Raw genomic sequence first — 24,369 nt, 5'->3', positions numbered from 1 at the left:
GTCTCGCCTATGTACTGAAATGTAGTATGTAAGAGTGTGATTTTTTTGTCTCTGACAGTAAAGCCGAGGTCTTGACGTGGATTGGGATTGTCTCATAATCAGTGACTAGTCAAACCAACATCCAGATATTGTAGCAAACCTAGCCAAGGCTTGTCATTTTCGACATATGGTACGCCAACGAGGCGCAATCAGATGAACATAGAAATCAGATATCGGGCAGGGTAGCTCGGTAGGTAGCAGGCACACAACTCCAATGAGTGCCAATTGGCCTGGAATTGTGACAGTAATTGGCGCCGATGCGGTCCTGATTGTCTTGTTAGTGGGAGGGGTTGAGCAATCGAAATAAATGGAGGAGGTTGAGGAGCTCGTGATAATCGAAGCTCTGCATGACAGCTCGTTTGGGCGCCCCAATCAGTTCAGCCGGTCAGCTCTTCCTTTGAGCTCGAATTGACGAGGCATTCCAGTTTGCCGTTCATTGATTGCTAGGCCACGATGGGGTTTGTTGACTCTGTGCAACCCAAGTTAATTTGGCCAGATCAAGGGTCGTCGTCACCGGTTAGGCTGGTGAGATGGTTCATGGTGTCATAGATGATTATACCTGTCAGCCCAAGTAAACATCGAGTCATCTTGATGGTCTTTGAATGAGTGGAAGGTATTGCGGCTATCAATCTGGTCAGAGATGGCGAGACGGAAAGAAGGAGCTTTGATGTTGAAAATGGAAAGGACCTGTAGGTAGCTTTGACACGAGCTTGCCATGTAGATGCGGAGTACCCGGTACTTCCGTCCTGAAGCACATTGCTCACTGTACGAGATAATGCATGAGTATGGGTTACCTCTCGAACTGTACAGTGAACTTCATCCACTTCCGTTGATAGACCGACCTACAACTAGAATGAGATTGTTGGCGGTTTCTCTTGTCTCCGGCGGGTGCACCGGCTGGTGCTCCGGTCGTGAACATCGCCGGCGAGGTGCTTGATGACAGATAGGTATGTCGTTAGGAGAAGTTCCGTCGTCTGTCACAGCGCCGTCCACAACCGGTCGGTCCCCTAGAATGGTATCCGCAACCGGGGCGTCCGACCGGAGTGTCGCGGCGGACTCGTTCACCCCAAGTGAAGGAAATCTCCTCTTGTTATCCTGACCGTTTCCCCTTTCTGACTCCACCCTTTCATCCACTTCTACGGGGCCTTCACTTGTGTTATGAAGAACCGCCTGGGGTCCGCCAAAATGCTAACCTAGGCACAGGTATACAGGGGTGAAAGTTTGTTAGTGACCTAGCAGATGAAATGTCGGTATTCTCACAGATGCGTTTTTGTCATCTCAACCTTCGAAATTTGGAACATATTGGTCAACCTCGTTCGTTCATTTTGCAGCCGCATTGCAGCCGCATTCCACATGCAATTGATTCGCTGTTTGTTGCCCATATGACTCGAGACAGGAAGGAACCGAGTATTGCAGTTGCTGTTTGGTTATTCTGACCGACCATGACCTGGACTGTTCGGTAGCCGTTGCCCTCGCTCCATTCACCTTCAACCACCACCTCCACCCCGCCCAGCCTTCCGTGAAGTTCAGTCGCAGAACTCAACATTGGCTGACCTTTTCGTCCTGGGTATATCCATGAGCTGGAGAAAGCCTTGGACCGTTTTATTGCTTGGCTATTTTGCTTCATATCGTAGGGCAACTGCGTTTTCTCGAATCCCTGGGCTGTTCGGTGTTAAGAAGATAACGGGCAGTCGCTGTCACCTCCACTATTACATTGGCTCCAAAACGGCACCACCAACTGGACCGATTGGGGACAACCGGGGACGACTGGGACCAGGTGGTGCTTGCGTCGGGTACTTGGGCTGGGTACTCCTAACCAGCTACGCCAACGGAAAAAAAAGGTTTGGACTCTGACAACAGTCGACGAACGGGAAACGGCCAAGCTGCTCCATCCACCGTCCACATCTGCCATTGCTAGGTCCGTCTTCCCACTGCCCCCGTCTCCCGACCTGCATCCATCCCCGACGACCCTCCCTCACCGTCGCCCGAAAACTCTATCCTAAAACCCGGGACTGACCAAGCTACACCGGAGCAGGCACCCACCCCTCTTGCCGACTCCTCGCCTTCCATTGCATCCATCTTCGGACGCATTCTCATCGACGTCGGCCCATCCGCCTCCTTTCCGCCCTTCTTCCCGTCCACTCCCCAGGCCCTCGGGTGCCTCCTCGCCCGTCATGGCGACCCAGCAAAGTCCGCCTTTCAAGGTGGACCGCTACGTGGTCATTCACGTTGCGACCACCTGCGACGAGCACGGTGTTTACGTGACCAAGGATTCCGCCGAGGTTATTGAGCTCGGTTGGATCCTCTTGGATGCCAACAACCTCGAGGAGGTAAGCAAGAAACATCCCCTTTGATGCCGATGCCGTGTCGCCGGCCTCGGCCTCGGGTCCCGGTCCCGAGTCGAGTCCGGTCTTGGATCCATTCGTATTGCTCTTTTCGGCCTGAAATGAACTCTCTGAATTCAAAGTCCTGTCATTCTATTATGTCCATGCTCAATGCTGACCACACCGTTTGTTGCAGATTCACAGAGAGAGCGTCCTCGTCAAGCCGGTCAACACCCCCATTACTCCTCTTTGCAGTATGTCGAGCCTCAACCCCTGATTTTCCTCTGCCGGCCGGGCCAATTGGCCCTTCTCGTGGCAGCTGCAGGCAGTTCTTGCTGACCCCTTACCCAACAGCGAGCTTGACGACCCTCACGTGGGAACATGTCCGCAACGCCGGTACCTTCAGGGATGCCATCAACCGCTTCGATGCTTTTGCTTCCGAACACTTGACTGGCCCCAACCTCGACTTCGTTTTCGTCACCCTCGAGGCTTGGGATTTGCGCGTCCAGCTCCCTAGGGAAGCCCGCGATAAGGCCGTTGTCCTTCCCCCCTACCTGCAGCATTCGCGCACTTTCGATCTGCGCACCGAATACCAAAGATGGCAGCAGCATCACCCCGAGTCGCTGCCTTTCGGCCCCTCGTCGCTTGCTAACATCTGCGCGGCTCTTGAGGTGGAGGCTGTCCAGAGCAGCGCTCCCATCAAGCACAACCTGCCCTTCCACCTGCAGGCTCTTGCTCCTGCGTCTCCTCGCCGTGCTATGGAGGAAGCTGTCACCCTTGCCCGTGTCCTGCGCAGCTTGATTCGCAAGTCTCAGCCCGCTCATGAGCATCCTGATGTGCTTACCCGGCCTATGGATGCCCGTGCTGACGTTCGCGCTTTCCTGTCTGAGCGCAGCAAGGTTCTGCACATGTCTGGCTTGCCTCACGATACCACCCAGTCTGAGCTGGAGAGCTGGTTCACCCAGTACGGCGGTAGGCCCATTGCGTTCTGGACTCTTCGCACTCCGGAGCAGCACAAGCCCACTGGAACCGGCTTCGCCGTCTTTTCTTCCCACGAAGAGGTATGTCTTGTTTATTGCATCTAGTGCTTATCACTAAAATTTCTGGTGACTGACATCATACATCGCTTTAGGCCGCTGAAAGTCTTTGCATGAACGGAAGGGCCTTGAACGAAAAGGCCATCGAGGTGTCGCCCTCCTCTAGCAGGGTCCTCGATCGTGCTTCCGAGATCCTGACGCCCTTCCCTCCCAGCAAGAACCGCCCCAGACCTGGTGACTGGACGTGCCCCTCTTGCGGTTTCTCCAACTTCCAGCGTCGCACCGCCTGCTTCCGCTGCTCCTTCCCGGCTGTCAGTGCCGGTCCCACTGGCGAGATGGGCTATGGCTATGGCTACGGACCCCCGGCTATGATGCCCGCTCCTCCTCACATGGGCCATCACGGTCACGGCGGTGGACACGGCCGTATGGGCGGCTCTGGTGTCGTCCCTTTCCGTGCCGGTGACTGGAAGTGTGGTAACGAGGTGTGCGGATATCACAATTTCGCCAAGAATGTGTGCTGTCTTCGCTGTGGAGCGAGCCGTGCTGGCGCCGCTGTGGTCGCCGACTCGGGCTATCCATCCCCCTTGGACGCTCAAACCTCCTACGGCATGAACCAGGGATCCATGGGCGGTAATTCCGCGCCTGGTCCCTTTGCTTCTGCCGGTGGCTTCAACTCTGCGAGCGGATATGGCCAGCATTTCGGTGGCCCTCCCAGCACCTACGCACTTCCCTCTGGCCTCGGTGGCGGTGCTGCCCCTTACCCTTCCCTGAACACCCATTTCGGCCCCGCTCCTGGCTCTCACTCGGCTGGTCCTTTCGATAGCCGTGCCGCCGAGGCCGCTTTCCAGTCTGCCAGCAACGGACCCGCCTCTGCCGGACCTGGAAACAACTTTTACTCTCAGACCGAGAACGATCCTTTTGCTTTCCTCTCCAGCGGCATCGGCAGCCTCTCCGTGAGCAACCAGGATGCTCGTCAGAACGGCGGTGCTGCTCCTGCCAGCAAGTCACCCGCGTAAAGGAACAACAACACGACTCTTCCCAGTGCCAAGCTGTACGGCGGATTGCTCACATGGCATCGAGCTTTCGATTGTTTCTTCAGTTGTGAATTTCACCGCGAACAATTTTGGGAACGAAAATAGAGATCAATTTGGAATCTTGGCGATAACTATGGGCTTATACTGTTTCTTCACGGGGTGCATGGGGCAAGCGGAGCACGGGTGCAGGCAAGGCTTTTGGGAGAACTACTGCGGCGGTTTTTACTTGGGCGTGGAAAGCGGGACGGAAGCGGCGCCTGGCAGGCAAAAGTTTGCGAATCGGATGGGTATGATCAAAAGAGAAACTGCAACATGCCATTTTTACACAACATCCCTCAGGGCGGAGTTTCATCTCGAACGACGCATGGTAACTGGCTGGCTGGCTTATGGCAAAAAAAGGGGGCGGGGAACGGCTGGATTCATTGCTAGGAGCTACGGTTTAAGGCCAACGGTCTCTCAGCGGCTCTCGGGATTTTTGCAACGCCGGTTCGCTAGAGCGAGACATATCATGGGCTGGCGGAGCTGGGTTAACGGAGCAGGGGTAAAAAAACTAAATCGTAATTTTTGGCCTTATGTTTCTTGGTGGGATGGCGGTTGGGGATGTATGGTGCTGGTGGCTATGGGTGCTGTTTGCCTTTTTCCGCGCGGCTTTCATTTTCATATCTATTGGACGAGTGTGTCAACCGTACTATTTTTCTCTGCCAATTTGGTGTCTGTCTTTCAAAGTTTGTTCGAAATCTTTTTTCCCTCCCAAAATCAACTTTTCACACATCTAGTCAAATCACATATACACACAAGAACAAACGAAACCGCGGTACTTTATTTCGAACAGTAGCAAGGCTAGGCAAGGCAAGACAAGACAAGGCAAGGCAAAGGGGAGTAAAAGACGGACAACGGTCAAATTGGTCAGGAGAACAGGCAGCGGAGGCGAAGGGGTGTCGGTCGGTTCAGTTGGTTCGGATGGATGGACAGGACGGTTTGCTAAGGAAAGGTTGAGGTTACTCACTTCTTGATTTCATAACAACACACAATAGGTATGTAATTGCTGTTTGTGAACTCTTATTTTTTCTTGCCTTGTGTCGTTGATTTTCCTTGAGGAACAAGCAGAGTATAAAATAAAATGTAACAATCGTATCTTCTTTGGGCTGAACGATCCATCAACCTATCTATCGCCTAAGTGTATAAAAGAGGATCACAGCCTGTGGAGATCATGTTGAGTTGATATTAGGCGGTGAGGAGTCAGTCAGAGGAGAGGGATCAAGAAGTGATCCCGGAACCGGTTGCTCTATGATATGGGCAGGTTGTAACAGTAACGTAGTTCATTCACCTGGTCTTATTGATCATCACCGTTTCAACTCCTTCCTAGAACAACAGCTTTGAGTCATGCAAATCATTTATTTTCACCTCTTCTTTCTGTTGTGATTCTCCCGGTTCCCCATTCTCATTCATCCCATCCCATCCCATCCCATCCCATCCCATCAATCCTAAAATATTTCCCTCCGTGTCCCCAATCTTCCAGCAGGTACCTCATGCTCATGCTTTACCAAAGGTTCTCTATACCATGATGATGATGCCATTCCCACCGATTTCGTCACCCAATTCTCTCTTTGTAGCCAATGATACCTAACCCAGGACGTGCCGTGCTGTTGGGTATGCCTCGGTATGTGTCCCAGCCCCACCCAGTACATATGCTAAACATGCCATATAAAACGATACGAGTTCTTTTTTAAAACTTCCTACTTAGTAACTCCCTAATCTACCTCTGCTTCCGCCCTGACAATCTCCGGCCTTTTCTATTTTCGGTGCCGCCGCCGTCATCCTAGGTACGGTTTCGATTTCGAATATTTTGCAAAAACGAGCTCTTCATTCCAGGCGGAGCATCATCGAACCACTGGTCAGAATAACGCCTTTTCCACATCATCCTCTCATAACGTGTCATGTTCTCCTAGTTATGACTTTGACTTGCTGACGGCCCGGTTGGGGCATTTGCGGGCGCTTGCGGCCGTGGCTGCGCCGGTGCCGTTGGCGGTGGTAATTGTGATGAAGATGATGCTTGTGGTGGCCGACGTTGTTGCTGTTCCTGTTGTTGTTGGTGTTGTTGTTCCCCCCTGGGTCTGGTGGGTACTGAGGATCGTTCGGGCCCTCGCTGCTGCTGTGGCGCTGACGATGAAGTTGTTGTTGGTGGTTTGGTAGCGGCGGCTGGGTCCAGGTGTGGACGTTTGGAATCGCGCTCTGATGGTGGCGCTTCTCGACCTTCGGCAGGGCGCTTTCGAGGATCACGATCCTTTTCTCGAGTTGAAGAGCTACCGCCACTAACTCCACTTGGTGCAGCGGTTGTTGCTGGTGCCCCTTCTTTGACGGCCCGCCGCGCTTCCCTCTCCTTCCTCTCGTTCTCTTTCCGAAGAGCCTTGGACTCGAATTCGTGCCATTCACCATCAATGTCCTTGAGTCTAAGGAGTCAGATTGTTAGTAATTAATAACGCTTGGAAGGGGCGTAATGACGAATGACAAAGGAAAGAAACTTACTCGATTGCTTGCCGTGGCGCTGGTTCCTCAGTGGTGAAGTAAGGATGCGCCAATACTTCGGCAGCGCTGGGCCGCTTATCTGGGTCGTATTTGAACATCCAGAGGAGCAGCTCGAACGCGGCCGGTGTCACCAGCTCCTTATACTTTTCCGCAAAGACGTTCGCTCGTCGCTGAGTTGGCCGTAGCAGTTCGAACCAAGGCATTTCAATAATGTTTGGCCAGTCGTTTCTGGTCGGTGTGCCCAGAACGGAATGGATCTTGTCCAGCTGGTTGATCTCGCTACCGTCACCAGGGAAGATGGCACGCTTCGTAAATATTTCCATCATCACGCAAGCAGCGCTCCAGATATCCACGGCTGGGCCGTATTGTGTCTCTCCAAGGAGTAGCTCCGGTGATCTGTACCAAATGGTGATAACACGGTTGGTATAGTCGAGTTGGTGATGTTTGGCGTAGAACCGAGCCAAGCCAAAGTCAGCAAGTTTGAGAACCCCCTCGTTGCTGACCAGGATATTGGCTGCTTTGATATCTCGATGCAGGACGCCCCTAGTGTGAAGATAGTCCAAACCCTCGAACAACTGCAAAGCCAAGTGCTTCTTCTGGGCTGGGTCCAGAGTGTAGTCGGGATGGTTAATGAGACCTGTAAGATCGTGTGACAAGTACTCGAATACCATGAAACACTCGTTCATCTCAACCATCACTTCCATGAGCTTGACGATGTTCTTGTGGCTCAGAGACCGGAGCAGCTTGATCTCTCGCACCGCTGTCACAGGGAAGCCATCCCTTTCCCCTTCCATTCGTATCCTCTTGAGGGCGACTTGTTTTTTCGTATACACGTTGAGGGCTTTGAAGACCTTTCCATACGTACCGGAACCGATGACCGATTCGTTCCCTGGCTTTCTGTGGTATACTGACTTTGACTTGGCCAAGTCCGGGGGAAGAGCTGGCTTCTCCTTGAGCTTTTTGACAATCTTCTTGACAATTCTTGTCCTCGGCTTCTGGGGTTCCGCCGGCCTGTGGCTATCGACCGGCCTGTGGTTGTCTATAGGCCTGTGTTGGTCCTGCGCTCTGCGATCATTGTGACGAGCCCTGGCAGATGCCGGTTCCGTGGGCACGTTCTTAGGGAGGTCATGACGGTCCCGATTGGATCTGTGGGCAGATGGTGCCGTCGGCGGGGCAGCAGCAGGCGCTTTTGGAGGTTGCTTTTGCGAAGAGGGTTCCCGTGGCGGAATGACAGCATTGAACTTGAGAGATATTTCAGGCCGTGGAGCCGCTACTACTGGCTTTGTTACTGCAGTTTTCATGCTGAAACTGAACTTGTTCGAGGGCTGGGATTGCGAGCTAGCGGCTGGGCGGGTAGGAGGTTGCATTTGCTCTTCCTTCTCTTTGCTGGACTTGTTGGCATCATCGCCTTGAGAGTCTTTAGCGGATCTGGAAGAGTTGACATCCTCCCTCCCACCCTCTTGAGTGTTTGGACCAGAATCAGCGTGCTTGCTGGAGGGCGCACTATTCTGAGCATGGGTGGAATTGTTTTCAGACGTTGTTGAATACTGGCCTCGACCAGAGGAATTATGAGCGTTGGGACTCCATTGTGGACCCTTGGAGCTGCCCCGATGGCCTCCACGAGGGCCGCCGAATGAGCCACCGCGAAAACCACCAGGTGCAGCCCGATGCCCACCACGGTAAGGAACTGTTTGGTATTGGGCCGCTGGGCCGGTTGGAGGATATGGTGGCGAATGGCCTTGATTGTAGAGTGTTTGCGGCCCGGTAGGGGGGCCGTAATTGCCATGTGGATATCCATACTGACTATTCCGATGTTAGTCAAGAAAATCAAAGCTTTGCTCTGGTAGGACATACCTTTGTGGTGAAAATTGCTGGTTGTTCCAGCCTCGGCCGGCACCGTAAGGAGATTGGGCGGGAGGCGAGCCATGAAAGGATGAGTTAGGCGTTGCGTGTCCCGAGGAATGTGAATAGCTTCGGCCATCATGTGCCTCTGCGTACCCAGGGGGCATCTGGGCACCATAACCCCCTCGGTAGCTGTTCCGAGCGGCCATATTCACCTCAATACTATTGACGCCAGATGCAGGATCAAACTTGCTAGAAGGCCGCTGTTCGTCACGGCTTTTGCCCTTTTTGCTGGATTTGGAACGTCGCCTATCCCGTGGAGAGCCTTGAGGATGGTCGTAAGGCTCACGTGAGTCCGGGTCGGGACTTGGCTGTCTGCGCGAACCTGCGTCGGAAGCGGGGTGTCTGTTTTCGCGACGAGGGGGGGTCCGAGAACGTGACCTTGACTGATGCCGACGTTCAGGACGTTCTGCCCGGTCTGAGCGACCACGATGCCGTGGAGATGGACTCCTTCGGCGTACACGTTCCGATGATCGGTCAAAGATCCCACCACGATCCGGTGACCGTGATTTCCGCCTTCGAGAGCGATCTGGGGATTTGGATCGGCCCGACCGTTTCCTGTCTCTGGAGCGTCGCCGCTCGTGGCGATTTGGGGAGCGAGATGGCCTCCTGTCAAATGGCGACCTGCGGCGGTCCCTTGGATGTTGCACGGGATTTACGTCGTCCCTTTCTCCTCTTCGAGGGCTCCGGCCACGTCGTGACTTTTTGGAGTCCGGCCCACCTGGCGATGGGGTTCGACTACGTCTGCGCTTGCTCGAGCCTGGCGACCTTGAGGAACCACGTTGAGAGGCACGGGCTGGGCGTGGAGGGAGTTGTGAGTGTTGTTTTCCGTGATCGACGTTCTGGCCACGTTCTTGGGCGGCGTCCCCTCTGCCTCTTGGCGGGCCAGGACTTCGATGGCGTCGGTCCGGGGACAAGTGGCCGTCGCGACCACGAGGCTCGCGGGAGCGATCTCTGCGGCTGCGTGGGGAGTCTCGGGAGCGATGGGGCAGGCGCGAAGAGGGCGGTTCGATCGACCGGCCGCGAGGTTTGCCGGATTTGCTGCTGTTGTTGTGGCGGGCTGCTGGGTCAGGAACAAGATCAGGTTCAGAGGACCGGTTCACGACGGCAGCGGCAGGCGAAGTAGTCGGACGTGAAGTATTCATGCCTAGAGCACTGCGTGGTTGGTTGTTGGAAATGCGGCTGCCATTTGGCAATGCAGCATCATGTCGACGGGAGTCTGAGAATCCAAAAGTGTATCTGACTTTTGAGGTTAGTGGCATCTTGCGTGGCCGACGAACAGGGGTTGCCCGCTGCGACCCGCTAGAAACGCGTGCACACTCCAGCGTCCTTCTCGGGCCCTGCAACCTGCTCCAAGGCACTGTCGAACGCGAAACACCTTTGAGATAGGTAGTGTCTCCCTAGTAACGACCTTCAGTTCCAGTTGCGAAATCCAATTGCCATCCACCTCCCAGTCTTGTTTTGAACTCAATGTTTCGGGCGTCTTTCCACACGCAGCAACCGCAGTTGCTCACCCTGTTCGTTGTGATGCTACTACTTTCCTTGGATGGATTTGATAACCTCAGCGAACCGATCAATGCCAACGCTCCGTCCGCTGCACCAACGCGTCTCCGTATAAGTTCAAATCTAAGACCTTCAACGCCCACCCTTGCTCCTTGGTGTGTTGAATGATCCGTCAAGGTGTTGTATATCTGCGTCTGTGACTTGTCTGAATGGCTGCAAAATGTGAGAGATCAGGCAGAATTATATGTGCTCAGAAGGTGGAAGGAGGAGAAGCGATATGGTGAGGATCAGACCATACTGTTGCTGTGCAGTTAGTAGATGCGAGATGCTACTTAGCAATCGACAAGCAAAGATCAGATCCTTCTGCTCTGGCGATGACAGCCTTGCTCAAAGTAACCCGTAGCAACCTTGGTGTTTGAAGGATGAGGAAAGGCTGATGTGACGGTGAAGCCGAATATGTCGTTGGTTCAGATAGTGGGACCAGAGCTGAGGTGCTACATCGACGGCAGGCGATGAAGGATGTTGCAATCTGCTGGTCCCTCTCGACGCGATGTATGAGAGCGCCTGCGCTGGGGTTCATCATCCGTAGAACGTTCACCTATGGTTAAACGCCCATGTGCCGGAGCTTGACGCGACACTGCACTTGCTTGCGCACCTCCGGATATACCCCCAGGTAGACGAGCCTCGAAGCCAACATGCTTAATCGGACCCGAACGCGCTACCCTTTATAAGTCAGGGTACAGCGGTGGGCGTCCTACCCGCTGGTTGCCGCTCCCAAACCATACCAATGATATCTCCCAGTCCATATCTGCATCCTAGAGCAGAGGCATGCTCTGACTATGCAGGACTCTATATCACCAGAACATCCTCTCTATATAAGGTAAGACACGCTTTACGAGTGCATCTTATAAGCTGTCCATAGATGCCCAGACCTAGCAACCCAGTACAGGGTCTCCACCATACCGTTCGAAGCCTTGAGCATTAGCTCCCGAGATGATATTGCCGATGTGCATGTTTTTCTGATTGTCAGTACCTCTTTTCGCACGTAGCCGTCTCCTTCAAGACTTCAAAACTCCAGTTGGGGCATATGCAAGCCACATAACACCAAGCTACCGGGGCTCTGTCTCTTGTGTGCTGGACATCATGGTTGTTGCAGATATACACCATCTTCAAGGTCCCCGCCATTGCCCTTTGGCAATCCCCGTGGTGGTTTATTGCAGCACATCAATTATCGTTAGATGCCTGAAGAAGCAGCATGTCGGCGGATACGGTAGGCAACCTGCTACCTTCCCACTACGCCATCATGTAAGCGCAACAGTCAAGGGGGAACCGGTTCTTCAAGAGGGACTGGTGCTGGCATAGTGGACGAGCGCATCCTGCTGGAGCACATCACATCCTAGTTTCGAAACTGTGGCATCGGCCGAGGATAACGGAGTTGTTGAGACGACGATGCTGTGAAATACTTCTTGCTCTTTTCGCCGTGATTCTGGGGTCCTGGTGGCCTGTTCCATATGATGTGGATGGTGTTAGAAGCATCATGTTGTCCATCCATCCTCCGTGGTCACCGGTCCTGTTCTGCTGGCAGGTGGTATCGGAGCTTAGGTATCGCCTTGGCCGGAACCGTGAGTTGGTAAATAGGCGGTGCCGGTAACGATCAAAGGATAGGAGGCGGCGGCGATGTGTGCGACCTCAATGGGCGATCCTCATGTTTCTTTCAGTTACCCCCACGAGTTTTCCGCGATGGAGACCGATGGCATGTGTGTCTCTTAAGCTTCGAGCGGCTGTGGTGACGGCTTTGTAGCCAACGCGGGGGCATTGGTTTAGCTTCTGGAGCGTCTCTGATGCTGTGCCCAGGTGCTGGCCATTGGGTTCGAAAGCCCCGCAAATGGCGACGTCTCGGATTGTTGCCACATCGTGGGAATGCCTCGGGAAAAAAAATGAAGCTGTGGGACCGCTCGGGAACCGCTCCGTCAAGCAGTGATGGTAGAGTATGTCGTGATAGTTAGAAGAGCGACGGGCGCTGAATGGTGCGATAATCACATCAATTGGCTGTTGGTGACAGACAGAGGGAATCCTGAGCCAAAGTGAACCAAGCCACCGAGACTCAGCTGTGGGCCAATCCCGTGACCAGCCCGATCGGGCCAAAACAACTATGGTGGCCCGTGCTTATCGCTCGAGGTAGTGTCGTACCGTCCGTCTTCGTAACATCCACCAACTGGATCTCAGTGCTGAGGCTTTCATCTTGACACATGCATCCATTGATACGCTGTCCGACATCACTTTTGATACGTTTAAATACGGATGGTATTGAATGTAGAAGGCTTTATGCTCCAGAAAACGTCAACCTTCAACAGGCCATACCTGTAATGGCATATGTCAAGCAACTGTCTACCTTAGTCTTTTCATCTCATCGGACTCAGGTCATCGCACAGGTATCAGGCCCTCTTCCCTTCCATCTGATGTAGTGTAGACCACAGTAGTTTCCTCCACCATGTTTTTTATCCTTTGGTTTCCATTTGCTTTTACTTTCGCCCGAACCCTTTTGGGCGTCAGTCCATAATTCCACCTGCTCAGCTGCTGTGTTAATACTGAGGATGGTGATCTGACAGGTGGAGATATAAAAAGATGGAACATCCAGGGACTCTGACCCTGTTGTTCTGAACGCTATAAAGCAAGACAACGGCACCAGTAAAATTTAAAAAAAATTTAAAAAATTTGCGCGAAATAATGCTCAGTTCAAATGGTACTCTTGACGGTTTCTGTGGATTGAAAGTTGAGTGCAGTGGTGCTGAGTGCAGTTCGTGATTTGGGAGTTTGTATGTTGTCGATGGATGGATGTCAGGTGTTCGGACGGTTTTTGACACCACTGCTGAGATACCATGGTCCTCACGATGTTATTCTTTCTACATCAACAGCCATGACTCGTTTATATGATACCGCTGATGGGTTCGGAGCCAACTGTGAAGTTAATTCTGATATTAGCCTGAGGACTAGGCAAGAGTTATCCGAGGCAAGCCGTCTATTTTGCCATGACTCTCTTATGACCGGCCTTGCTTTCCTCTCCTGTTTCTGTTTACTGTTCGTCTTTAGCTCCCTTTGTCTCGTGACACACATGGTGAAGTATCACGTTATGGTGTTTGTGGTCTACAGTTTGTGTATCAGGAGCTGCTGGATATCCGATCGTATTTTATACTTGAGAAGACTATGCTATTTCAGCTGTCCGATTATGTCGTTGTTAATATTTCGTCCATAACAAGATTCAGACGAGTGTAAGCCCGTTGACCGAGACTGGCCGTTGTACATCAACAAACATTGATTCCATACGATCAGCTTTCTCGACAAAGCCCGGCTAAACATATATCTCGAGGCTGTTGGTTGTCCATTATTGGGATAGGAAACCAAGAAGAAATCCATACTTTCCTTAGATTGACGATGCTTTCCAGTGGTGAGTCCAGTTTCGTCCATATGTAGATCCTTAGCTGGTGAAAGTTCGAAAACTTCTAGCATTTTCCATTGCAACCACACAAGCTTCTTGGCCTGTGTCGGTATCAACCATCAGCCGAAACCGCAACTACTGCATAGAGGTACGTAGCACGATGTAAAGAGTTTTCTCTTTTTTCACCTTACTACCACCCATTGATCCCAATTGTCATCTCATCTACGTTTCCCGAAGATGCGGCGAACACGGCACGGCGATGTGTTGACTGAGTGGTCCACATCGGGTACCTATGGAGGCGGAAGAGGATTGGCTATGAATGATGAATGGTTGAAAAGATCACTCCGAAAGTGTCTTGCATGCCAATGAGGCATCAACGAAGGTGAGGTGAGGTTGGAATTGTCAATGCATGAAACCTAACTGTGCCTTGTGCTGCACACATAACCCTCCCGTTGACGCCGTCGTTCTCGCGTGTCAATGTAGGTACATGCTGCGTTTCTACCTAACTAAGGTAGTAGGTAGCCCGTCTCTCGGGAACGTGATGCCATCCTCAATGTCACTGTAATGGGATGCAGAGGGGCCGAGAATCCATTGTATCTGAATGGTCTTCTTTGGTGTTGAAATTTTCGGAGATTTCAAGAGCCCGGCCACTTGATCCAAAGGTGAATGTTGTTCTGCAATACCATGGCGCTACCGAACATGGGCTCCGAGATCTGGGATGACGAGGGTATAATTGAAGAGTGAGTTTTGTTGCAGTCGCATCAGAGGCGAATGAGACCCATCAAGGCTTACCGCGCTGATGGAAAACTATATGCGACATCGTATCTGTTGGGAATTTACAGTGCGTCAGTGCGAACGTAGTGTAACTTGGCGTGAAGTCCAGGTTCGCGCAAGAAACATAGATGCCTACGGCTGCTGGGCGCTTCCGGTGTCGAGGATCTGGACAAACGGACGCAGCTCAATATCTGGGGTTAAAGCCATGTGGATCACATCCGCTGAAGTCTAGACTTGCTTTTGTTCCGTTCGTATCTTCAACAGCCTCGTCGATTAAGATCAAGTTGTCCATTGCTCCTAGAAAGCGTCGTCTCAAGATAATACCCCGCCAACGGCGTGTCGTCATGCTGACTAACCTGAGGCGACAAGGAGGGACAAGAGGGGAGCTGTTCTCCAAATTAGGAAAGCTCCTCACAGTGCGCGATATTATGGATCCCCAATGGGAATGACGCAAAAGAGCGGGGATCGTTGGATGGTTGGGACTGCGGCCTCGTCGTCCTCGCCTGCCAGTATTTCTGGGTACACAGTAACGGCGTCATAATCAACGTCCGGCGTTATGATCGCTGTGTCTGACTATCTATACGGTGTAATATAGCAGAAATGCATATGAAGTGAGAAAGTTCAAGATAGAAACCATCAAAGAATTGGGTAGAAACGTAGCCGTATGGATCTTTGCCAATCGGCCCTGGTGGGAGATTTGTGGCTGATATGGGTTTAAGTGAATGGAGTCCCGTTGCAGAACATGAGGGGTGAAACCTAATGCATGGAATCCCCGCGCCGATAGGTTGGTTACCAGGAATGAAAGGGACTTCGGAGGGGACCATGGGAAGCTATGCTGCTCTGGAACCAATGCCGGACAGCGCGGACCCAACAGCCCAACTTGGCTTTTGTTTTTTTTCGGTCTCACTCGTTAGAGAGGCACTATCTCTCGCTTCTTGTCTGAATTTTCTCAATGGACGTCTTTGGGTCAGCCTGATTGTGAGATCGAGGCCGCATGGGAGCCATTGTTGCTGCTGGTTGGGTGAAAAAGGAGTGCAGTTAGTCGAGAGAGTAGCATGCGATGATCAAGACTAGACCAAGACGACCCAAGGATTGAAACGATGGCCGTTTGTTGTTACACCTAGTATGTATGGTATGGTAATTGGGTACTATGTAGGTCCCATTGGGAAAGGCCAAAGACAACAGTTGGAGGTGATATGGCTTCCATTGCTGGGGCGGGGATAAGTACGCACACATCTGGGGGACCTTTCCACAGATGCTAAGTACCTGGAGTGATGCATCTCGGGATCTCCCTTGAATCACGGCCGAAGCAGGGACTTTGGGGTAAATCTCATGGGGAAACAAAGCACAGCGGAGCTTCATGGGCCAGATAGATATTGGAGGCTCTGAAATGTCCATGGATGTTTTTGAAGTCGAAGTGAAAGAAACAGAAATTTTCACCGAAGTTGAGGCGTTGAGGTGAGGTACCGTCATGCATCTGAATGTTCCCTCGTCATCAAGCTTGACGCCATGCCTGTTGACCTGCGTTAAAGACGGCGCTAGTGCTCACTGCAGCTTGGGCAAGCGGGCCGGTCTCGCAAAAATTGGATGCCATCACGGTAACTACCAAGACTTATCTAGAACTGAACGGGCAACTTCCCGGTCTCTCTCACGGACAATCTCATGTCATTGACGCTCGATACTGGGCTGGATTGACAGTGGCCCGGTAGCGCGTGTTGGGATTTCCTAGTGCCCAGTACTGTGCACATACTGGATAGCTGTGACCTCCAGAGTTGCCATCGAGATTGGACAATCCAGAGAGAGAGGTCACCTTTTGACGGCGGCAACCTGGAATAGCATCCCGTTGGGATTGCAATGTCATGATTCGTACGTAGGTAGTAGACTAGGTAGCTATCTGTGTAGCAGTGTTGCCCCCCAGTCCAGAGTATAAACAAAATCTCTCCCCTCTTCTACCCGGACGTCTGGCGTTACTGCCCAATTATCCTATCCAACCGCCGACACAACCTCCTACTTTCCCTCTTGTTCCCGCTTCCACTCAGACTCTAGTCATCCAGTTCCAGCTTTAGGTTGTCAACGTTGTCTTCTTGTCTGTTCTACCGTACCCATCTCATCTGCGGCAGACTTATCCTCCACACGCCTCACAGCCACCTCCCCTTGTTCATTAGGTCCTTGCGTTACTCGAAACCAATTCTTCTCGGGTTGAGTGGTAGTATCGTGAGATCCAGTTCCAGATCTGCCTCTCTGTTGCTGCCCGAAGGCACTGCTTTTCCAGTTCCATTGAGCTTCCCTGCCCTAGAAGGTGGAACTCTTCGAGGTACGTTCCAGGTTGTGAGACAGACTCACTTTCTCTCTCCCTGCGACACCGCAGCACCTGTGTCGAGCCGCCGAGCCGGTATTCGCAGCCCAGACTCTCAAGCGAACCTAGAACTCGAAGCCGTACGAGGAGGTTGGAAGCTCGCTTCAGCTTCAGGTTCCAGTACCTTCAGTGAGGCCCCATTCCCCGCTTCCGGCCGAGCATACAAAAGCTCCGCATCCCCAGCTGCACCCCTGGAGCTTCCACCCAGGCCCCATTCCAGGTGACATTCCTAGAAACTGAACCCCACCAAAGCGTGTTGTCTCGTCCTGGCTACGTCGACCAGTACAGTACGGCCTGCCCTGCCTGATCTGCTTCAAATAGAACCCAACCATCTGCTTATTCCTCTTTCTTGCTACCTCTGCTCGTCCTCTCTTCCTCTTTACGAACCTGAAAAATCAGTGTTTTGTGGCAGTTTCTGGTTTACTAACACGAAGCTGGGACGACAGAAGTATCTCTGATCTCGGCGAGCCCGTTACCCACCCACCTACATTGAGCCACCATGGCCCACGATAACCGTGAACCCCGCGAGGTCAAGAACCACCTCCTCTTCGAGGTTGCGACCGAGGTCGCCCATCGAGGTATGCGCAAAACTTCCAATTGTGCCAGAAAGAAGCTCCTAGTCTAACAATCACAATAGTTGGTGGTATCTACTCCGTTATCAAGTCGAAAGCCCCCGTTACAACCGCTGAATATGGCGACCGTTATACTCTTATCGGTCCCCTCAACCACCAATCGGTACGATTCTCTTACATCCCTTACCCCGTGGTATGGAAAACATGGTTGCTGACAGTAGTGATCACAGGCGGCCGTCGAGGTTGAAGAACTGGAGCCTACCAATCCTGAACTAAAGGCGACGATCCAGGCCATGAGAGATCGTGGCATTGGCATTCTGTACGGACGATGGCTCATTGAGGGAGCTCCTAGAGTGTTGCTTTTCGATACAAAGACCGCCTACGGTTACTTGAACGAGTGGAAGACGGACCTCTGGAACGTTGCTTCCATCCCATCCCCGGACAACGACGAAGAGACGAACGAGGCTATTGTCTTCGGTTACCTGGTCGCATGGTTCCTTGGCGAGGTCAGTATTTGCAAGACAGAGCAGAGAGGAGCCCGAAGCTAACAGACTTTGCAGTTCGTGTGCCACGAGAAGAAGAAGGCTGTTATTGCCCACTTCCACGAATGGCTTGCCGGTGTTGCGCTGCCATTGACCAAGAGGAGGCAGATTGACGTTACGACTATCTTCACGACACATGCCACTCTTCTCGGTCGCTACTTGTGCGCAGGCTCTGTGGACTTCTATAACAACCTTCAGTGGTTCGATGTTGATGCTGAGGCTGGAAAGCGCGGTATCTATCACAGATACTGCATCGAGCGAGCTGCCGCCCATTCTTGCGATGTCTTCACCACCGTTTCCCACATCACCGCCTACGAGAGTGAGCATTTGCTCAAGCGCAAGCCCGATGGTGTCCTCCCCAACGGTCTCAACGTCACCAAGTTCTCGGCCATGCATGAGTTCCAGAACCTCCATCAGCAGTCCAAGGAAAAGATCCACGACTTTGTCCGCGGTCACTTTTATGGCCATTACGATTTCGAGCCAGAAAACACCCTCTACTTCTTCACTGCCGGTCGCTACGAGTTCAGGAATAAGGGTGTGGATATGTTCATTGAGTCGCTTGCCCGTCTTAACCACCGCCTGAAGACCGCCGGAAGCAAGACCACGGTTGTTGCTTTCATCATCATGCCTGCCCAGACCACTTCCTTGACTGTTGAAGCATTGAAGGGGCAGGCCGTCATCAAGTCTCTGAGAGACACCGTCGATGTTATCGAGCGTGGCATTGGCCGCCGCATCTTCGAGCGCTCTCTCAAGTGGCACGAGGGCGACCCGTTGCCTGATGAGAAGGAGCTGATCACCAGCCAGGACCGTGTCCTCCTTCGTCGTCGTCTCTTCGCCATGAAGAGGCATGGGCTCCCGCCCATTGTTACCCACAACATGCTCAACGACCATGAAGACCCGATTCTGAACCAGATCCGCCGGGTACAACTCTTCAACCATCCCTCGGACCGCGTCAAGATTGTTTTCCATCCCGAGTTCTTGAGCTCGGCCAACCCCGTGTTGCCTCTTGACTACGATGACTTTGTGCGCGGCACCCATTTGGGTGTCTTCTCTTCTTACTATGAGCCTTGGGGTTACACTCCGGCAGAATGCACGGTTATGGGTGTACCAAGCATCACCACCAACCTTTCTGGATTTGGCTGCTACATGGAGGAGCTCATTGAGAACTCGAGCGACTACGGTATCTATATCGTGGACCGTCGCACCAAGGGCGTCGATGACTCAGTCAACCAGCTTACTCAGTACATGTTTGAGTTTGCCCAGAAGAGCCGCAGACAGCGTATCAACCAGAGAAACAGAACCGAGCGTTTGAGCGATCTCTTGGACTGGAAGCGCATGGGCATGGAGTACGTCAAGGCCCGCCAACTCGCGTTGCGCCGCGCCTATCCCACGTCTTTCAATGGCGACGAGGAGGAAGACTTCATCCCAGGAGTCGAGCAGAAGATTTCTCGTCCCTTCTCAGTGCCGGGCTCACCTAGAGACCGGACTGGTATGATGACCCCTGGCGATTTCGCTAGTCTTCAGGAAAGTCATGAGGGTTTGAGTACCGAGGATTACGTTGCGTGGAAGCTACCGTAAGTGATGATGTTCCCTCAGTAAAAGTTTGATGACATGATACTAACTTGCCCGATTTTAGTGAGGAAGAGGACCCCGAAGAGTACCCTTTCCCGCTTACCCTCAAGCAGCGCACGGGGCCGGGTAGCCCTCTCGATGGTGCTATCCAAGGCCTGCAAATCAACGGCAGCAAGTAACGCCGTCTCTTGCCTTTCTCTTCTTTTTCAGCATCGTTCAGTAATTGGTTGTCAGCGTTGAAGTTTAAAAGTAACGGGCTTCGTTGGGCGGAAATATGATTTGTCCGTCCGAGCCATTCACCCTGGTCCCCGGGAGAAGTGGAATTCGCAGATCATAGCCATACGAAGAGGTTACGATAGGTGAAGTCTATCATTGTTGGGTTGAGCAGGTATAAGGGTTGACGGGAGAAGGACCGAGACATGGGGACACAATATCCTCCCGGTCCTCCTTTCAACCTTCCTAGTCCCCGATAAAGTCAAGCTCTCGTGAAGGCACAGCAAAGCCAGTTCTGGTGTTCCGACGTCGGGTTTTGAGCAGGTACAATGGGGTAGGAATAGGACCGACGGTGTATGTAACTGTACAGTGTATTTGCCCGGCGGAGGTTTGCATCGTTTTCTCGTACCTAATAGATCGGCTTTCTACACTCAGTGGTCGTGATGATTGTGCTCAGATATGCGGGATGTCTTTAAAAATGAGGATTCGGAAGTAGCATAGGTATTGCGTACCTGGTTTCAAGGCTGAATGCTCAATGCCGAAAAGAGTGGGTGGATCGTGACACTCGCACATGGATGTTCTTCCCTTTGCATTTTCAGGGGCGCACGGGGCGTTCATAGGCTGCAGAGTAAGTGCAATGAGGTCCCCACTCCAGATATTAGTAGGGACCTAGCACTTACAAGGACGTGGGCACGAAGCAAACAAGCCTCAATCGCCAATCATTGCAAAGTCAGGAGCTCATCTCTTTGTCGCACTTTGACCAGCCATCTTTGGACGGTATGGCTCGTTTGAAGCAAAAATGCAATATCGATATGTCATTTCAGAGTGTCAAAGGAGAGAAAAGTGTCCTAGACCGATTCCGTGACGCATGTCCCAGCAACGGGAAGGGACAACAACGGACGGTTGCTTGGCGGCTGAGATGAGGCGTTCAGTTCCATGCGAGCTTTGTGCTTTGAAAATGTTGATAACTCCAGTCCCGCTCGTCTTTACTGCTTCGACTCCCATCTGTTTCTGATGACGCACCAACTATTCTTTAGTCCTCACAGATGGGACTCGGGAGGAACGGTTATTTGACCTGCTTGAGCGTTGCAACACCTTTCGGTCACGACGTGCAAACACGTTCCTTTCAGCAAGCACATCAAGTCCCGTGCGACCTTGGACGTTGTCTGGTATGGTACACCACAGACCACGTATATCTACCGGCTGTATCGTGCGTTGCTTCAAAACCTGGGCCCTGCCTGCCTTAACCCTCTAGGTACGTTGTCTGCTAGTACTACTTTCACCATCTTGACTGATTCCCTAGTTGTAGGAGTGGACGACATCTGCGCATTCGTTATATTCAACACATTCCCACGAGACGCCGCAATTAGCAAACAGGACTTTGCACAATCCCACTCTGGGCATTGGTGAAACGAAACACGCGAAGCTATCGGTCGGTGCTAGTTGGCCGGGGTATTAAACGGCTCCACGCTAGGGGTAGCAGCAACAGCGGCACAGCCTGCATTCACGCCCCAACGCGGAATCTCCCCAGGCCCCCCTCGACAACTCCCCCTCGCTCCCCTTGACAACAGTGGCCGGGCTCGCGCCCCTGCAACCTAACATCAACCACTCTTGCGATCGCCATCCAGGTACCACCAACCCAACGATATTTCGACCCTACCCAGGGTTTGGATCGTCGCTTCTCCCAGGGCGGCAGCCGCCCCTTACCATAGTATCCAGCACCCGACGAGTCCCCGGAGGATTTCGAAAAGCAATTATCAACCACGCGACACCCCTCTTCTGGGGCTCACTTCTCGTCCCGCCCTTCCTTTGTTTCTTCTCTCTTTTCTCCTACTTGCTCTTTTTCGGAATCTCCATCCCACGACGTGTCGGACATTGTATCCCCAGGTCCGCAACAACATGAAGTTCTTCAGGCGTAATAAAGACAAGCGGAAGGCCAGCGGCGGTGGCTCGGCCATAGCAGCCGCCCTGCCGGGCTTTGGTTACAGCCCCAACAGGCCAGCCTTGGGCGCTGGCCTCGACGACGGCTCTCGAAACCCATATCCCTCCTACGGTCACGGCCGGAACGATTCGAACGGACCATGGGCTTCTCAGTACCGCTCCATGGCGACGCGGGCGTCTGCCATGACTCTAGCGAACCTCCCCGCCCCGATCCTCGAACGCATATTCACATTTGTATGCCCCCATAGCAGGGACACGAGCTACGAGACTTGTGAAGCCAGCTCGATCGAAGATGCTTGCATGCTGTGCGACTTGCGCGATCTGGCGCATTGTCTCGCCGTGTGCAAGAGGTGGAGGAAGGGGGGCGCCAACATTCTGTACGTCTAGACTCTCTCGGTCTCTGCTGCCGTTGTGGTCGAAAAAAAACTGACGCGGTGACTACTTGAACAGATACTATAGCATCCGCATCGACCAGGTCCATTACTGCGACCGCGAGGCAGAGTTAGCCGAATTACGCAAGCGCAAAACCCGATTTGATCGCAATGGAGAGCCGGAGGATACGGCACAGGCGCGCCTCAAACTGCTCTGTCGCACTCTCCGCGAGGATCCCGTACGGCTAGGAAGGATTGTGGAATACTTCAAGACGCCTTATATGCTCCGCGAATCCTGCCAGGCCGATCTGGCGCGGACGATAGCCGTGACGCCCAACCTCAAATACGTCGACCTTCCTGAAGGCCTATTCTCGGATGAACCGTCGTTTATGACACTTCGGCTCGAGGTACAGGCTAGATGTCTTCACCTACGAAAGATGACATATATGAACGGTGCGGAGCACAGTCTGCAGATGCTGGCCACTGGAAAAGTATGGCCTAACCTGGAGGTCTTGGAGCTGGTACGCATAGAAGTTGACCCGGCAATGCTACGCCAAGTGCTTGGTTGCTTGGGTAACTTGCGCGCCCTGAAGATTACCGACACGACCTGCATCACCGACGAGACTTTGGCCTGGAACGACATGCTGCCCCCGTTTCCCCCTCTTGAGGAGCTTATCCTCACCAATGTTCCCAATGTCACCACAGAAGGCTTGAGGGGCTGGTTAGTAGACCCGAACGCGCAAAGCAACCTACGAGTGATTACCTTGAACGGTACAGGCGTATTCCCTTGGGCATTACAGGAGTTCTTGCCTTATGCTCCAAAGCTCAAGCACCTTTCCGTGATCGACACTGTCGCCCAAGCCGTGCCGGCCGCCCAAGGTCAATACTTTGCACAGACTCTTGCCTCAACAAGTATCCACACTCTACACTACGAGATTACCGCACACTCGTCGGTTCCCAAGTACTCCGGTATTACGGCGAGCTATTACAGCTTTCTGGCTGCCTCCTTGCTGACGGGCGGACTACCAAACTTACAAGCACTCTATGTGCGAGACCCGAACTTCCCTGACCTCTTACTCGGCCTCCCTCCACCTTCCCCCGGCTTTGCCGGAGCCGGCATGCAACGCCCTTCTAGCAGTGGCTCAAACCGCAACTTCTCACCTCACAGGGGCATGGGTAGCATGTCTGCCTCTCCCGGCAGTGGCTTCCATCAACACCAAGGCAGTCTATCAAGCTTTGCTCCTCCCAGCGCGCCCTTTGTGCCCGGCCATCGTCAATTTGGCTCCGTATCGTCCGTCAACAGCTTCTCGGGCTTCCTAGGACCGGGAGGAGGCAAACAACCGCCTACCAACCATCGCTTTAGCAGCAATAACCCCTTCGCCAACTTGGCAGCCCCCGCAGGACCAGGCAGCTTTGCCAACCTCCCTGCCAAGCTCGAGGTGTTCACCAAAGGCGACGACGATACCACCTGGTCCTTTGCAAAGGTCGGCGGTGGTGCTGGACCGGTAATGTCCTCTGGTGGTCGCGGCGGCGGATACTCTGGCACAGGTGAGAGACCGCAGAGCGGCTATGGGCTGGGCGCAGATCTCATGGGCGGGAACGCGGCTGCCTGGGGCAGCGGTGGTGGTGCGCGAAGAAGCGTGTTGATCGGTGGTGCGGGTGCTGGCGGTGGCTTTTTGGCCTTGCCGGCTGAAGATCCTGCCAGAAATAGAGGAGGCAGTGTGGATAGGGGTACTGGTGGGTTTGGTGGTGGTGGTGGTGGTGGCGGCGGTGGGGATGAGGAGTTGTGGCCTAGGCCGAAGAGCAGTGCTGGGGTGAAGAAGAATGAGAAGCTGGATTTATGGCGGTAGTTTGAGTCTGAAGTAGGAACGGCAACTGGACTGTGGTGCCCCATGAGCTGGAATCTAGGGGCATCAGGCGGCTTTCTTGCTTATCACGACTAGTCAAGGTGGAAGTTGAGCAACATGCTGGGCTGTCTGATAAAGAGGAATATTAGGGGTGTCGGTAGACAAGTGTTTACGGGAACGGTAAATGAGGTGATTAATAAGAACCAGGTTGAAATGGGAATCGCATCTGTCGTTTTAATGGTTTACGGTGATATCTCGAAAGTCTAGTAAATGATTTATCTCGCCCCTTCCTCCAAGCACATTGTGTCCCGGCTGCCGCTTTTGCCTTTTCGATGTTAGCAGAAGGCGGGCTCGAGATTGATATGGTAGGTCTGCTGGTG

The 24,369-nt window shown here is 53.0% G+C and overlaps 4 protein-coding genes across 4 annotated transcripts; 3 read left to right on the top strand and 1 right to left on the bottom strand.

The window, feature by feature from the left end:
- The first annotated feature begins 1,322 nt into the window (after positions 1-1,322).
- SMAC4_06648 (uncharacterized protein) lies at positions 1,323-5,576 on the top strand. The gene is made up of 4 exons (XM_003346133.2): positions 1,323-2,369; positions 2,560-2,617; positions 2,718-3,424; positions 3,496-5,576. Exons 1-4 carry the CDS (start codon positions 2,214-2,216, stop codon positions 4,414-4,416), a joined length of 1,842 nt encoding a protein of 613 aa, XP_003346181.1. The 5' UTR covers positions 1,323-2,213; the 3' UTR covers positions 4,417-5,576.
- Positions 5,577-5,879: 303 nt separating this feature from the next.
- Positions 5,880-10,124, bottom strand: SMAC4_06647 (uncharacterized protein; the record flags this gene model as incomplete). Its single annotated transcript, XM_024655852.2, has 3 exons — positions 5,880-6,884; positions 6,961-8,763; positions 8,815-10,124. The coding sequence occupies 3 exons, from the start codon at positions 10,122-10,124 to the stop codon at positions 6,380-6,382; spliced, it is 3,618 nt and encodes a 1,205-aa protein (XP_024511676.1). The 3' UTR covers positions 5,880-6,379.
- Positions 10,125-16,434: 6,310 nt separating this feature from the next.
- SMAC4_06646 (uncharacterized protein) lies at positions 16,435-20,572 on the top strand. Its single transcript, XM_024655851.2, has 5 exons — positions 16,435-17,509; positions 17,569-17,666; positions 17,734-18,009; positions 18,064-19,619; positions 19,682-20,572. The coding sequence occupies exons 1-5, from the start codon at positions 17,431-17,433 to the stop codon at positions 19,794-19,796; spliced, it is 2,124 nt and encodes a 707-aa protein (XP_024511675.1). The 5' UTR covers positions 16,435-17,430; the 3' UTR covers positions 19,797-20,572.
- Positions 20,573-20,798: 226 nt separating this feature from the next.
- On the top strand, positions 20,799-24,269 carry SMAC4_06645 (uncharacterized protein). The gene is made up of 3 exons (XM_003346130.2): positions 20,799-21,085; positions 21,140-22,148; positions 22,222-24,269. The coding sequence occupies exons 2-3, from the start codon at positions 21,730-21,732 to the stop codon at positions 23,990-23,992; spliced, it is 2,190 nt and encodes a 729-aa protein (XP_003346178.1). The 5' UTR covers positions 20,799-21,085; positions 21,140-21,729; the 3' UTR covers positions 23,993-24,269.
- The last annotated feature ends 100 nt before the right edge of the window (positions 24,270-24,369 follow it).

This window comes from Sordaria macrospora, chromosome 2 (genome assembly GCF_033870435.1).
Source record: "Sordaria macrospora chromosome 2, complete sequence".
Lineage (NCBI taxonomy): Eukaryota > Fungi > Ascomycota > Sordariomycetes > Sordariales > Sordariaceae > Sordaria > Sordaria macrospora.
The sequence above is the reverse complement of the archived record's forward strand: the minus strand, read 5'-3'. Positions and strand labels throughout refer to the sequence as shown.